Below are 15,921 nucleotides of genomic sequence, written 5' to 3'. Positions count from 1 at the left end.
CATTCTACACGAATAGCTTTTTTTCATAAGTGTATTAGTTCTGTCTAAATTGATTCAAATAATTTTTAAATTTATTTTTTATTTTTTAAAAAATAATTAATTTAAATTATTTAGTATATATATTAAGGTTATTTAAATTTATTAAATTAAATATTTATAAAAGGAAAAACATATTTTTTTTTCACATTTTATTTCTTTTGTCCCATAAAAGAATATGCCTATAATTTTTTTAAAGAATATGTCTATAATTATTTTTACATAAATTAAAAAATTATATTGTTAACATATATAGTTAAAACAATAAATTTTATTTCTTTTTCTTAATACACCGTTTATTTATTATATTGCTTTATTAATGAAGTATTTTTAAAATCATTAAATTTCATTATTTAAAATATATTAAAGTAAATAATCGAAAATAGCATATAATTTAAAATATAAAAAATCTTTATTGGATAAAGGGATATTACACTCTTTTTTTCCTTTATGAAAAAAAGCACTCACTAATTTCTTTTTAGCCTTTGTTTGAATGTGTGGAAAATAGAAAGAATGGAAAATATAATTATTGACATTTTCCCCTATTTGAAAAGGGGAGGACAATAAAAAGAGAATGAAAAATAAGTTTCATTTTCTCTTCATTATTTTCTCTCTAATTTGGAGAGAAAATAATAAATTATGAAGGAAAAGTATAGTTTACATATGAAAATTACCCTTAATTACTCTCTCGCCCTACTCATATGCACCAATCCAGTCAATGCTCAGTAACTCCTTATTGGAGGGGCAAAAGGTTTATAGAAATTGAATTTCTAGCCAAATGGGAGCTTGTGCGCCAAATTATCACTCTAAATTATTGCATACGATCCTTATATATAAGCGTTACGTTAAATTTATGAAAAATTAAATTTAAATTTTAAAAAATTAAAAATCAAATTTAAAAATAAAAAGTTTCACTCTATGGTCTCTTTGTGACTCAATATTCTCGCCTTTTCTTTTTTCTTAAACCTAACTTTTTCTTTCCACTTCCATAAAAAACGATCTGCGTCAATTAACTATCAATGAAGAAAAAGATATTGTTGTCCCTATTAAGAATTTCAAATATATTCCGATCATCACTTATGATTTTTGTATACTGGGATATTTCTCACATACAATACAATCAATTTTTAGAATATGCAGATCTCTTTGGTAAATTTATAGCGGTAATTCTCGGACAATTATTGCATTGAATGATTTGGTTCCTAGTTACAAGCCGAATATTTTATTTTTTATAGAAATAAAAGCTCTTAGTTCTCGTATGAAATTTTTTTGTTATTTTTTACATTTTGATGGTTGTTTCTTAGTTAATAGACAAGAATTGGGATGAGACCTTTTATTAATGTGGAAAAGTCATGAGTTTATTTTTGTGGTTGGCTTTTCTTTAAATTTTATTGATTCGATTGTTTCAGAATGTAATGTTCAATGGAGTTTTACTAGTTATTATAAGTTTTCGAAATCACAAGAATAACGTCAATCTTGAAACCTTATTCGAGTTTTATCTCATAGAAACTCTCTTCTGTAATTTTGTTCATGAGACTTTAATGATTTATACTCGAGAGATGAGAAAGAAGGAGGAGTATCTTTACCAATTATCTTATACAGGGGTTTAAACAGGCATTTGAAGACTATTTTTGCCAAATTATTTTATACAGGGATTTGATTTTGAATTATTGTAAATCTTTTTTAAACTTTAGAACTGATATTTTTGTTAGATGAATTCATCGTAATGCTACTCTAGCTGCTTATACTTTAGCTAGAAAATCTATCAATTATAATCATTTTTCTATCTGAGATGACATCCTTTTTATTTGATAATATCCTTTTTATTTGATGAAATTTTATTAATACAGACAATAATTTTGCTTTTAAAAAAAAATTAATTTGATCCTTTTATCTATTATTACCATTCTCAAATTATTTTCTTCTCCATCATCCTTTTTCAAAATTTGAAATAAAATAATCCACCAAATCGATCCAATTAATAAGGAATCGAAATCAACAGCAAATCCAATTAAAATCAAGAAAGGCCAATCAAACACAAAGAAGAGAGGAATCATGGGGATGCTTGGAGGACACATTGACCAGGATGGAGATGTGGGTGAGGTGACAAAATGAGAATATTCAAAACCTAATCCTAACTCTAACAACCATGAGCAAGAACTTATGGACTGTAATCATTCAAAATATTCAAAGTTTATAACTTGACAGTGATCAATCAACGGTGCTTTTCTCTTTGAAATATATATGGATCTATACCTTCATCTCTCTTCACCACAGTATTGGCTTCCTACCACCACTATGGCTAGCTATCACCACCTCAGAAAATTCTCCATTAATTATTCCTTCTCCTAATTTGTATGTTTAAAATATTATGGTGTTTAGTCGTAAAATCTCTTAAAATTCAATTAAATACATTTATCGTCGAGTCGAGTTAAATTCATGTTTGTGATATTCTTGCTATGCCATAGTAATTAAAAGTCTAATTCCGTGTGATATTAAGGCCTGCAAATTATGCTATATAGAAGTTTGAAGTTAAGCTTAACAGTAATAATAATAACCTTAAAATGAGAAAAGGGAGAAAAAAAAAAAAAAAAAAAAACTCATCAGCATAAAAGAACATCAAGTGTTTCCTTAAATTTAAAGTTTCTTGTAGCTTCTGACCAAAGATATATAAGCTACACCTAATGAATATTTTACTTTGTTTTTAAAGAAAAATTAAAGTGATTTATGTATCTCTATTGATTGCCTCTTTCGTAAATTGGGCAAAGAAACTTCTAAATTACATGATTGATGATTGTTTCTTCCAAATATGTAAGAAATAAGAGATTGCTTCGTAACATCCTTGTCCTTGGATCTTTAGTTCAAGAATTTGGTCTAATGAAGTTAGGTAAGACAACAATTTTCTTTATTATTTTCAATGATGGTTACTGTCATTACATAGCTTAATTATAGTTTACACACATTAGAAGGAAATAAACAAGCAGATTTCTATTCTGATTAAACATATCAGTGACAGTAGGCAGCACTGTAAAAGCTAACTCTCCATATTGGCTGCCACTTTTCATTATTCATAATTTCATACTTGGAAATTGTAGTTTGATTGTGTTGGTGGAAATCTAAATGAATATGTTAATCTTTCATGTGTTATATGAATTTTATTTTTATTTTTTAAAGAAATCCAATGAAACAATTAAGAACCAGATCCTAATCCAGAAGACAACAAGCCCACTACTATTACTCATGGGCTTTGGCCTAAAAGGGGCTAAAACCGCAGCCGTCTTGTGTCGTAGCCCAACGAAATATGGGGGATTGTGAGAAGATTGATTTAACAGAAAACAACTGATTGACAAAGCTACAGTCCATGCTTTGCAGCCTCTCGTACAGCATTGTACAAGTAGTTGAATTCCAACTACTTGAATTTCACTGCAAGTGCTACTTGTTTTACCCATAAAAATCCGAAGGGAGAAGCTTCCAAAGAAGCCAATGGCGTCTCTCTAGAGGCCCAAAAGCCCATCACCGCTTCGTGGATGAGAGAGGCCCATGATTCATTACCTCGCCCTTTGTTTTCTTCTCTCTTCTTAACAGGAAATACCTGTGGCCATGTCTCCGTTTAACCCCACATGTCAGCTCACTAATCCAACATTATTTGTGCTCGTATCATATTCATAGCCACACAGCACAAGATACAATTGCTGCTGAATTGCGCTTTATGAACAAAACCTTCCAAATTCTGCATGATTAGGAAGACAAAACATTTTTCTTTCTTTTTGATATAAGTTGAAGTTTGTTTGTATTCTTTAAGGTTGGCACCCACTGTCATAAAAATTACAAGTTCTCACAAGAAGAGGAATGAAGCAAGTTTCTCCATGGAACTAAGGTTTTTGTCCTTACTAATGCATGTTCGTCGTTTCTGTCCTTTTGATATAATCACATCCAAGAGGAACCAGCAATTTCTCTTCATGCATAAGCTGGTACTGCAACCGCAAAAAGCAACAATCGTAGACGACAACTGATGGCTCTTTCCAACTCCATACATGGCTCAAGATCCTCTCAGAAAATGTCCCTACTCTGGTTCAACTTTAACAAAACCTTTCTTAAGCTTCTCTATGAAAGAAACATCATTGATATGAACAACGTACAAGCATCAGAAGGCTGATATTTAAGATGATATGCTTCAGAAATGATGAAAAATTAAACATGGTACCATCCGTAGGAATTGGGAAGTTAAGACTCAATTCTTGATAATTGATGATTCCATTTCAACCACAATGGCAAGTTGACAAAGTAGCAGGAGATGGTTAATTCCACAGAATGCAGTTGAATTTGAAATTTCAAGCAGAGTATTGGTGCAGCTCAATTATGTCTACTCCAGTTTCGAAACTCTTGTTCGTATGGAATTATGAAATATTATAAGGCATAACGTGAATGATGAAACTTTTCACATCTCCACCAAATTCTGGATAGATTTTCTCAAGATTGTGATAGTTACCATTCATAATGAGGAGATTAATTATTTGGACGTTAACTGAAAAAAAAAAAAAAAAAATTTGATCTTGAAGGGCTAAACATATATTCATATTTTATCTCTTTGTCAAATGAAGCCTTTATTATAATCACAAATATTTGTCAAAATGATCCATATAAAACAGGGAACCATGACGCAATGCATCACAACACAAACTAAATAAACAAATAACAGAAATAATATTTTAGGTTATGCTAAAATAATCATGCAATCCTCACAGCCTGAGTCAGAGTTATCAAACCATTCAAATCATCCTGCAAAAGATAGAATTGCAGCTGAAATCAGTTGAATAATACTTACCTGGAGATAAAGGAGTTGGGAAGAAGAGCGACTAGCAAAATAATTATGAGGGCATCTTCAGAGCAGCAGAGAGAGAAATGAGAAGTACAAATCATTGAAAAATGAAAAGCTTGGCAATAATTTAGAAGTAGAGAGAAAATGCCAAATTTTATTTCCAACCTTTTTAGAACAATCATCTGTTGATGAACAAAAATTTCCTCTGTTTCATAATGTTATATATAAGATTTGTTACAATAACAATCAGAAGGATCCAATGTCTTGAATGCTCAAACTCATTATGGCGCAAACGACTGCCTATGGGGATGAGGTCCAGCCTGATAAAGAATGAGGTGGTGTATAGCCTTGGCAAGCAAATCCCTCAACTCAGGATGTTGAGCTATCACAGGACGAGCTGCAGCTTCAAGAGCATTCAAGGCCCTCACTTGTTCAAGAGCCTTACTATTCCCGGCATTCAGTGCCAGGTAACACAGTAATACTAGGCCATGCATCCGAGCTCGATCACCGTTCCGTATCAATTTCATCAAAGGCTGAACTCCATTAAACTCTATAATAGCTTTTGAATGTTGGGAGCAATTGAAATTATCAGGAGATACAAATTTCCCCAAGGCAATAGCTGCTTCAGTTGCAACATTCACATTGCTATTACCTAGCTGAGCAACCAAAGGCTCAATTATCCTGGTCTCTCTAGCGGGGAAAGTTCGACCTAGGCACCCAATTGACCTAATAGCAGGAATATGTAGATTTGGATCACTTTCTTCCTGAATTACTCTTAAAAGCTGATTCAAAACTGCCATGGCAGGGGGGCGATTCGTCTTAAAAGCTGCACGTCTAAGATCAACATCGAACTCTGCCACAGCTGTAATCTCCATAATAGTCATCAAACAATTTAATTGCAGCTCCCCTTTTTCCTTCTCAATAATCTTCGCCAAGCAAAGCAGGCCTCTCGTCTCTGTAATCTTCCTACTGTTGGATACGCTCCCTTTAGACAATTTCCATAATGCTTTTGCGCAACTAACCTTAAGCTTAAGCTTCACCTCTGGTGGTTCCATCTCCCTTTCCTTCCTGTGGTGAGAACTACCATCAGAATTATAATTCACAGAATGGCCATTACTGTATCTCGTATAAGATAATTCTTTGTTCATTTGAACAAGCGAGTGAATACTTGTTTTAGCAGACTGATTTTCGACATCGTCAAAATCCAAGTCAATAGATAACAACGATACCAGTGGCCGAGTCACGTTCTCTGTCATGAGCACCTCCTGCGAATATGGGTCCAATTCCCCCATGCTAGCCACTAAATTTGCAACCACAGTCTGAACCTTCGTCGGAGAATCCCCCAAAACACCCACAATGATAGGGACTCCAAGCCAGTCCACTATTCGCCTAACCCTCTCTTGATCAGTGGCGATATTGAAGAGGGCATTTGCAGCAGCAATTTGTGCCTCAGGAGACGGTCCTTCTTTAAGCAACTTCAACAAGGGACAAATTCCTTGCTCTTCCACTATCATCTTCTTGTTCCTATCGCTATCTCGCGCTAGCGAGGCGAGTTCGTTAGCTGCATCAACTCGGTCTTTGGGTTGGCCCATCTGGATAGTCGATATGTAAGACCAGACCCAAGCTAAAATAGGATCGTTACTAGCAATTGGAGGGAGGGAAAGATAAGTACATCCATCGGACTCAAAAATCGACAAAAACCATTTCATGTCGCCGATGGAAGACTCGAGAAGGTTGGAGACCTTGCGAAAGTCAGCGGTGGAGGTGATGGAGAAGACCTGGCGGAGAAGGCCGCTGTGCTTGCACTTACGAACAAGGGTGAGAGCACGTTCGAGGTTCTTGGAGATGTCGGAAGCGATGCGGAGGAGAGGGCGATCGTAGACGGAAGGAGAAGTAGAGGCGAGGCGAACGGTGGATCGTAGCATCAGGGAGAGGCGGTCCACTTGTTTAGCGAGGTCGGAACAATCTTGCTTAGAGGATTCTGCTTCTTGGGCGAATTTGATGACTCGATCAGCAAGTAAAATTGGGATAGTCAGCTCGTGTTGGAGAGTCTTCTCCTCTTCACGGGAAGTCACTGTAGCAGCAACTGCCATTTTTTCTTCTTTCTTTTCGTTCTCAGGATGTCTTCTTCGTGTGATAAATAAGGATTAACTGGCGAGCATTCACACACGACGCAAATAGTCCTTAATATAGATTTGAGCAATCTAGAGATGCAAGAGGTAAGAGAAGAGAAGGCTATATTTGACATTATGTAAGCATTTTAAAATAGTTTAATAGTAATATTTATTAAATATACTAAAAAAAGATGGGATGTTTGGGGTTCTATTTATTTATTTATTTAAATTTGGGGATATGATCTTGAGGATGGCCGTTAACCTATGTGGAAGATTACACCTTTGAATTTTATTTTAAAGAAAAATAAATCCATATAGTCAGTCTACTTGGGGGAGGGAGGGAAGGAGGGAGGAGGACAAGGAAAAGAGAAAGATGATGGTTGATTAGTCTATTATTCACACATGGGCAGGGGTAGTGTGGTGTGGCGGAAGATGGATGGACATGGACTTCTGGTATTGACTCGGTGGGAAAAAAAGGCCACCACGAAAGCGATTTTAACCAGATTCCTTGATTATTAAATTACCATATAACTAGCTTGCACTTGCAGGTTGCAGGTTTCAGCAGTCCATCCTACCTTTTCTAATTTATTATTCCATAAACTAAAGATTAATCACGCGGGTAACTTTCTACCAGCATTCCACCATTTAATATTGTATTATAAGGGAGGGATTCAAGACACAAAAACATACTTTCTACTACTTGTATAGATATATTTTAAGTGAATCCATAAACATCGATCCATGTAGTATGATATTGTATTATAAAGGGGAATATTATATTATACTAGTAACATCATGAAAAGCTAGTTAGTGCGTCCAAACCACAGTAAACGCACAGGGAGGGTACGTCGCCCGCTCATCGACAAAAGCAATAACGTATTCAGCATCCCACCAGTTTGACTTCCACAATAATATTTTATAAAATTGAAGTTTCATTATAAAAAATCATGAATGCTAGCTAATTCCTTCACACCATGTGAACACAAAGGGTTCCGTTGCCTGTTTTGGAATTTGCATACCACGACCCACGGCGCTATCCACTGGTTGAGTAGATTGCAATAATACCGACACAAACCTGCCTAACCGTCTGCCAAATAATTGTACGAAAAGATACTAAAAAGACAAAGAAAAACATTCCTTTCATCAATTAAAACAGGACTTAAATCCACAATACATCTTCAACAAAAAGTCAGATCAAGTGATCAACAACATCACGTAAAACCTCAATCCACTGAAAAATCCTTATGTTACAAAATCCATTGACATTGTTCTTGCCTCACTGATTAGTTGCCAATGCTGAGACTTGATGGAGGAACGCGGAAACTTTCTACTTTCTCAAGTTCCTTTCCAACACAATGAAATCCAGAGATTCTTTCACTTGGACTGTCACTAATAATTTGGAAGCGATTCAAAGCTTTGCCAGCATAACAGTTTGAAGAGGCTTGGCTACACCACTGTCTTTGACATCAGTCTCTTTGGTATCCAATTCACATGCATTAGGTGGAACATCCACAGCAGGAGAGCAGTTGAAGAACCCATGCGGCTGCATTTACAAACCTCGGCAAACTCAGATAGATACAAGATATTTGCATAAAAAACAAAAATGCTTCTGCATGAGCCAGAAGTTTCAGTGCCACATCAAATTATACATTTCTTATGTGAGAGTCGGATATCTAAACTGGTGTTATCACAACAAATCTTATATAACCAAGTCGATAATAAATCAAGCAAGTACACCAGAATTATCAAATCAAATTGAATTTGTTTCAAAGACCCTGTGCAATTACTGCAGATCTGCTAAGCATATATTTACAAGGATAATCCAAAAACAATACACAGATTATGCACTATAAACAAGTGAATACCATAAGCATGAAACCAATGCGCTCTACAGGCATTACTGGCCAGTCTTCCAACCGAGGAACATGCGTGATCCCAAATACATACCTGCAATAAATATAATCAGAAAGTGACATGGAGGATTTTACTCAAATTTCAGCTATAGATGTTTGCATTCATATGTAAAAGAATGATAGCACAAAAGAAAATAAAGAAACCCTCATTTTTTCAATAGCTGCTACCATGGAAAGCTTACTTCAGTAAAATAAGCAACTAAAGGTAACAAATGCACCATTCATAAGCATCATTAAAGCAGTTTCAGCCTGGGATGCATCCAGGCTGTGGTGGTACCAGCAAGGTAGAAGATTAAGCATCATAACATTTGAGTAGGAACAACCAAAAAAAGCAAAAAAGGAGACAATCTGAATAATAGTATTAATAATAATAAATAACTAATTCATGAAGCATGTGCCATCAATACCACATGATATAGATTGCAGCAACTTCCAAAATTTTTTACCATGTCAAATGTAGCCCTCAAAACATAGAGTTTGTTATCCTTCATCAAAGTGCTTCGGAGGCAAAAAAAAAAAATTGATAAAAATGCATGAGCATTAAAAGCACATATTCATATGTATATACACATGTGCACGAGAGAGAGCAAGAGCAAGAAATATCAACTAACCAAAGAACTATATCAGTTTCTTCCAAAGGTCGATTCCGCTTCACCCATGTAGCAAGTCCTTCTCCAACACGTGGATTTTGGTTAGGGAACTCCCCTCCAGGAAACATCTCATCATATGCATAAGGTGTAACCCAAAGATTATGCTTCAAAAATGCAGCTCTTCTCAAAACCTTGGCCTCAGGACCAGCTAATGGCAAACAGTTTGAACCAGGTACCAGCTTGTACCCTGCTAATTGTCCCATCCTATTGACAGTTCTAGTATTTCTCACCTAGAAAATACATGAAGTGTTAAGGTGTAGATTCATAACTTTAAGAGAAAATGAAAAGACAGACAGTGCCACAGAATTTCCATTACACCTGAGGTTGTATATGCTTTAATTCCAACATGGTATTATTCTACCTACAAGAAAGGTCCAAGTTGTGCCTAGCTGAGACAAGACCAAGAATATATTGAATGCATAGAAAACAATCTCGAAGAGATTGTGAAGTACTAAGATTATAAACTCCAATTCCACCCAGCAACAATAAAACACTACCAAGCCCACTCAACATTTTGACCAAATTAACAATTCTCTTCCCCATTTTCACAAGGCAACCAGCACAAGTAAGCTGACAACTCATTTGACTCTACCTTTTATCATTTATCATCATCATACATCTTATTGTGTTTAAAAAGTACACCAAATCATATACAAAATTGAGTAGACCAGCAACAGTTAGCACCATCATTCTAGAAGTGCAGATTATAGATTTTCAAGATTAGAAGAGTCTTTAGCAAAAACTAGCAGTTCAGAAAGAATATAAGTCCATGGATCAATGCAAAGACCTGATCAGGAAAAGGAAACAAATCTTCAACTGACATTCCCCAATCATAGGAGCACTTAGCAACAACACCAAGGTAGAATGATTTCCGTCTTCTTACCTGAGCATTGTTGTCCACAATGCTTCCTGAAAATGGACTCATTTGATTGCATTCAAAGGAGCACTAATTATCTTAGTTACATGCAACATCCAATAAATATAGATGCCATAAATAATTACAATCACAAAAAAGAATGATGATTAAACAAATACATGCAACAGAAGAGCTTCGAAAGAAAGAAGCAATGAAATATATTAGTTTTCAATAATGACACAGCAAAAGTAACTCTATGACCAGAGGCTAGGAGGCCTTACAATCCAATGGCGAGCTGTTAGAGGATTACATTCCCGCATTGCTTGCAATTCTGATCTGAGCAGTGTCTCTTCAGCATAAAATGCATTATTATGGACATTGTTTTCCCCAGGTTTCTCAACTTTAACATCCACCTCAACAACCTACAAAAGTGAAAAAGAACATGAATACAAATTATATAATAGAATATATAGACAACAAGTAATGCTTAGAGAAAAATTATTGAAAAAAAAAAAACTCTTTTTTCTCGTGATGGACAAAAGAGAATTTCAATTTGTTTATATTCAATCAGCATCTTACTAAAAAATTCAACCAGCAGAAGTGAAACATGGGTTCTGGAGATCAATATAATTAAAACAGGTTTCCCTTTTTAAGGCACCAGTGAGAAGATCCCTACATTTTTCCTTAATCCCTCAGGAAGCAACAACTTGGTCCAAATATTACTCAGCTATGTAGGTAAAGCCAACAAGTAGTATATAAAGGCTGAAAAGTGAAGCTTCAATATTCACAACCAATAGCTCCTGTATTGCCTCAGCATTTTAAAATTTGCAGGTGAAAAAATTTAGAAGTTTCTAATCTCAATACAGTCTACCTGATTGAACGCTTCACCAGGTTTACAATCTACAGCCATGTTCATACGAGCAACAAAGAAATGTTGATGAACTGGTGCATATAGGCCTGGGGCTATAGTTGTGCCATATTTTCGAGTTTCTCCCGGTTGCAATGCTCCTAAGCTGAGGATTCCAGTAAGTTTAACTTCTGCTTCAATTTTTCCATCCTGTCATGACAAACAACTCGTACATTATCTTATGATTAATGCCAAACACTGTAATCAAAAGAGTTGTGGCTTCAAACCAGGTCATTGTCTATAACCAAACTAAACTTAAAGCATGACTTCAAGAAATATGCAAGACTGGCTCATTTTTGGAAGCCAAAACATTATTGCTATCTTACACTGGCCCTAAACCAAAGTTCTGCTATTTGAAGTAATGCATGTATAAAACTGTCGCTGGTGCATACTATCATATGTGTTAAACTGAGATTCACTACTTCCTACAGAACACCATTCTCATTCAGAAATCACAAGTGACAAACTTTAACAACTGATATAATACTAAGCAAAAGTTTATGCACGGAATAGAAATAGTGTAATTTCCTACTTGCCTGATAGAAGTGCCAGAAGAATCCATACTCATAATTAGCAACTGTACATATAAAAGAAACTGTGAGCCGTCTAGACCTTCGTACTTCTGCTAAGCCAGTTCTCCAGTCTTGATGCTTCCATAAAATTCCATGATCCTCTTCATGCAAGCATACACAATTTTCAATTGTTTCAACACCTCCAGTGAAGTTTGTAAAGTGAGCATCAAAGTATTTGATATAGCCCAGACAGTCACACCCCTGCAGTGGTAGTTTAGTTATGACCAAATAATAAAGAATAGTCTAGGTCTACTACACACTGATTGAATTTGTCGCAGACCTTTTTAAGAGAATGTGCATTTTTACCGAGGCCATCTTCCCCAGCATCAAAAGCATTTTTTCGATAATGAGGATCATTTGGATCTCCATAAGGCACAACCATCTCTACAAAGCTTAACCTGTGGGCAACAGGCCTCCGCCCCCTGCTGCCATCAATGTATGCAACAGAATGTATAACCAAACCCTCTCTGGGAGTGAATCCAATACGAAAATTCCACTGTCAATCAGCAATAATACAATGAGACTGTTCAGAAAAATATGCTAAAGCTAATAAAACAAATTAATAAACCAAATCAAGAAAACATGTACCTTTTGCCACTCAACAAAGTACCCATTGACACGAAAGCTTGGACCTTCAGGCTGAACAATTTGTAGAGGTTTAACATCACTTCGATCAACACCACCCCTTGTTTCACCGGGAGTATAATTCCTTAATGGATCAGCTGGAGGTAAGGGAACAAGTTTACGATCTTCGAACTCAATCACCTTCATGTTCTGCATGTCAACAAGCACATAGATGCCCTCAACTGGGCGTGCATAACCATTTTCCATTGGGCAGTCACTCTCAGTTCTACAAAATATAAGAGGTTTAGCAAGTCTCTTGCTTGGAGCATCAGCTTCACTGTGATAGCCAACACACCTGCAGCATATGTAATAAAATATGTACATCAGATGCCAAATAAAAGCTCAGCATTAGAACAACCCTTCAACACAATTTTACAGAAACCAATTTTATCTAACATACCAGGCATCAACCATTACAAGTTCCATGTCTTCAATACCTCTTTTCTTCATTGCCTCTCTAAATGGAGGGAAATCCTTTACAACAGCTTCACATTCAGCGTATTCAACAGCATCCTGAACTTAAACAATACCAGAATTAAAATAAAACAACAACCAAAAGAATTATGTACTGGGTGAGTATCTAACATACAGTTCTTCAAATACAAAAGTTGCCCATATATATAAAAGATATTTATTTGCAGAACTCAAGCTGACCAACAAACGCAATGGTCTGTATGTCAGACCAGGCTGATACAAAGCCAATGAAAACAAAACAATATTGCGCACATAAATTGTTATCCATGTTACCAAGACATTTGAGGATTGTAGAAAGCTTCAATTCTTTCAATTAGAAGCGTTACGATTGAGTCAAAGATTAGGAACTTAATTCTTCTGATATTCATTTTTAATGATGTACTGTCTAAATCATAGTGTTTTCAAAAATGCTTTTCTGAATGTTTCCTGAGGAGATAAGAACTACTAATAGCTGCAGATGGCTAACTTTAATCTTCATTGACTCTTAAACCCAATATGAACAGTGGATAACCAACAAGAAATGATGAGGGATTAGGAGAAAACCATTGGAGGCTGAACATCTGGAACCACTTGTGACAAAATTACTTTTCCCCTATGATGTCCACCACGAGTCACCGCATGTACTTCTGATAGCTCCACAATCCATATACTTGTCTCATTTGACCTTTTGTTGTAAACAACAAGTCTAGCTCGCCTTGGAGGCAACTTTGTAGGAATTACAGGACCACCTTTTGTTCTGGGAAGCAATGATGGTTGGAAGGGGGGGAAGAAATATGCGTCTGCCAATGCAACAACATGTTTATCTGGTTCCAAAAGAACCACGTCAATGAATCTCATGCTATCTCTGACCTGCAAAGAAAAATTTTAATAAGCACAATGTTCAAAGTAAAAACATTAACAAGAGCTCCAGCAAGCAATAGCCTTGTAAAAGAAAAATGCAAGTAAGAAAAAAGGGTCGTGTTATATTTGACAACCTCGGGAGTGGCTCCAGCAGCCCGGACAGTTGCCACTGCCACAGAGATTTCAGCAGCAGATAGAGGATCCAAAGGGTGGCTGGTTTGGGCCCTCAACATGACTGGCATGCCAGCTGAACATCACAAGAAAAAGGGAATAATCAACTAAGTGAAGTGAAAGGCATTGCAATATTAACTGGCAGAACTTGCAACATATAACTGTCAAGATTTTCAGAAAGATCCAAGAGGACGGATCTCATAACCCATCAGAATAACATGAATACTAATATTATTTTGGTTGTCATCAAATTCTGATGTAAAGACGCAAAGAAAATTTCTTTTCCTTGAAGAGAAATTATAGAAAATTGGAAAAATCCATGGAAATGTGAACGCAAGGGAGAATAGGGATCTCCAACGACAATTGAAGCAGCATTGCTTCATCATTGAGGTCCATTTCAGATCGCGTGACAACTTAACAATCCAAATACAAATTGGAGCAAGAATGGAGAAAGGCATACTTCAATACACAAACATTTAAGTCCACATAGCAAACTAAACTTTCATGTTTATCCCATACAATCTATCTTAGACGATTGTAAACCACACGACTGTTCTTATTTTAATGATAAAGCATGCACCACTCTAACTCCCTATCAACAAGAACCTGACAATATCAAACCTAGAATATTGTACCTAGCGAGTTATAACCTTTTGAACGAATCTTTTAATATCTTAAATGATGATCCTCGATGGACAGATACACTGGATCCTTTCAATTTCAGTCAACATATAAATAAGTCATGTTACTTGTAAGAAGAACGGCAAGATCAATTTATCATAAAGAAAGGCAACCAAAAGTAAGACAAAGACCAATGATCAAAGAAATATAAAAGAAAAACCTTTGGTAGCGGGGTTTGTGGAAGGTTCGGGAAGTGAATCGACAGGGCGAATCAAGGACGCGATGGCAGTCTTCTCACCAAGCTGATCCTCGAGTCGGCGATCGCTCCAATCTAGCACCGCATTCGGCACCACGGAAGACGGCGCAGGAGCAGCCCCGCGGCGAATGGGAGCAGAGTCACTTGGAGAGGCACAACACGAAGAAGGAGGCGTCGTCTTTTTCGTAGTTGAGGCCATTGTAGGGGGTTTGCAAGCTCGCCAATTCCACCAAGATAAGTCTCTATACAATCTACTGACATACAGCAATTCTCTTCTTTCCCTCTACCACTCTCCCCCTCTCTCTCTACACAACTCTCTTCCGCTTTAACAGCTCACCAAAAAGAAGCTTCAAGAAACAGAGAAATATCTCCTCTTCGCTTTCAGCGCTGAATAAGATTTGAGTTTACACAGAAAAATGCGTAAATATTAAGGAAACTAAAGACGAAAGAGGAGATGTGAGAGAGTGATTTGGAGGCCAAAGAGAGAGTGAGGGGAAGAGAGCCAAGGTGAGGAGTGTGCCTGACCAGACACGAAGGGTTATATATAAGGGGGGGGCGTACCACGTGCATAGATCCTACTTGAAGCTTTTGTTGTTTGTTTTTTTTTTTTAGTCCTTTTAATTTTCTCTTCTTTTATTTCACTGTAAGTGCAAGGTGTAATTTTTAAGAGGATAAGGCAGAAAACTCTGCGATTTTGGGTCCCTGTCTTTATAACATTTGAGGGTCTTATCAATGGGACCCCGATAATACGATAAGTAGCTGTGATAAGGAGGATCTCCTTGCGCTAATGGACATATATTAGGGTCCAAAAGTAATTTTTGATATTAGCATGATAAGGCCCAGCAATCTCTTCATATTTTCGTATAAGGACCCAAACATTTGAATATTTCACAGATTCTCCCCAAATTGTACTCTCCTCTGAACTCTGATAATCCTAGAAACTAATATAAAAGGAATTTTATTGAATAGATAATATATTGACATTAAGAATGGTAATTAAATGATTATAATGAAATATTAATATATTAAGCACCTACAAGGAAACTTGTTTCCATTTTTATTTCGTGA

At 36.1% G+C, this 15,921-nt stretch overlaps 2 protein-coding genes across 4 annotated transcripts; both read right to left on the bottom strand.

The window, feature by feature from the left end:
• Positions 1 to 4,989: 4,989 nt before the first annotated feature.
• Positions 4,990 to 7,930, bottom strand: LOC110600368. Its single transcript, XM_021737212.2, has one exon. The coding sequence runs from the start codon at positions 6,946 to 6,948 to the stop codon at positions 5,137 to 5,139; it is 1,812 nt and encodes a 603-aa protein (XP_021592904.1). The 5' UTR covers positions 6,949 to 7,930; the 3' UTR covers positions 4,990 to 5,136.
• Positions 7,931 to 8,083: 153 nt separating this feature from the next.
• On the bottom strand, positions 8,084 to 15,379 carry LOC110599894 (copper methylamine oxidase). 3 transcript variants are annotated; one of them, XM_021736501.2, is made up of 12 exons: positions 14,818 to 15,379; positions 13,940 to 14,052; positions 13,509 to 13,814; positions 12,892 to 13,004; positions 12,456 to 12,786; positions 12,148 to 12,363; positions 11,832 to 12,068; positions 11,260 to 11,445; positions 10,670 to 10,810; positions 9,494 to 9,762; positions 8,835 to 8,916; positions 8,084 to 8,512 (listed from the first exon to the last, which is right to left on the bottom strand). In XM_021736501.2, exons 1-12 carry the CDS (start codon positions 15,050 to 15,052, stop codon positions 8,378 to 8,380), a joined length of 2,364 nt encoding a protein of 787 aa, XP_021592193.1. In that variant the 5' UTR covers positions 15,053 to 15,379; the 3' UTR covers positions 8,084 to 8,377. The 3 variants fall into 3 exon arrangements, with proteins under 3 accessions (XP_021592193.1, XP_043806170.1, XP_043806171.1); XM_043950235.1 differs by lacking the exon at positions 8,835 to 8,916; XM_043950236.1 differs by lacking the exon at positions 13,940 to 14,052 and having other exon boundaries at positions 14,818 to 14,954.
• Between the last annotated feature and the right edge of the window lie 542 nt (positions 15,380 to 15,921).

This window comes from Manihot esculenta, chromosome 14 (assembly GCF_001659605.2).
Source record: "Manihot esculenta cultivar AM560-2 chromosome 14, M.esculenta_v8, whole genome shotgun sequence".
In the NCBI taxonomy this organism is placed as follows: domain Eukaryota; kingdom Viridiplantae; phylum Streptophyta; class Magnoliopsida; order Malpighiales; family Euphorbiaceae; genus Manihot; species Manihot esculenta.
The sequence above is the reverse complement of the archived record's forward strand: the minus strand, read 5'-3'. Positions and strand labels throughout refer to the sequence as shown.

What these genes read in the sequence shown, in the direction of transcription:
- LOC110600368 (XM_021737212.2), bottom strand. Translation starts at nt 6,948, where the DNA reads ATGGCAGTTGCTGCTACAGTGACTTCCCGTGAAGAGGAGAAGACTCTC.
- LOC110599894 (XM_021736501.2), bottom strand. Translation starts at nt 15,052, where the DNA reads ATGGCCTCAACTACGAAAAAGACGACGCCTCCTTCTTCGTGTTGTGCC. An exon ending in TAACAGCTCGCCATTGGATT is followed by an intron (nt 9,763 to 10,669) that starts GTAAGGCCTCCT and finishes TGTATTTTCTAG; the next exon opens with GTGAGAAATACTAGAACTGT. An exon ending in GCATTGGTTTCATGCTTATG is followed by an intron (nt 8,513 to 8,834) that starts GTATTCACTTGT and finishes TTGTAAATGCAG; the next exon opens with CCGCATGGGTTCTTCAACTG.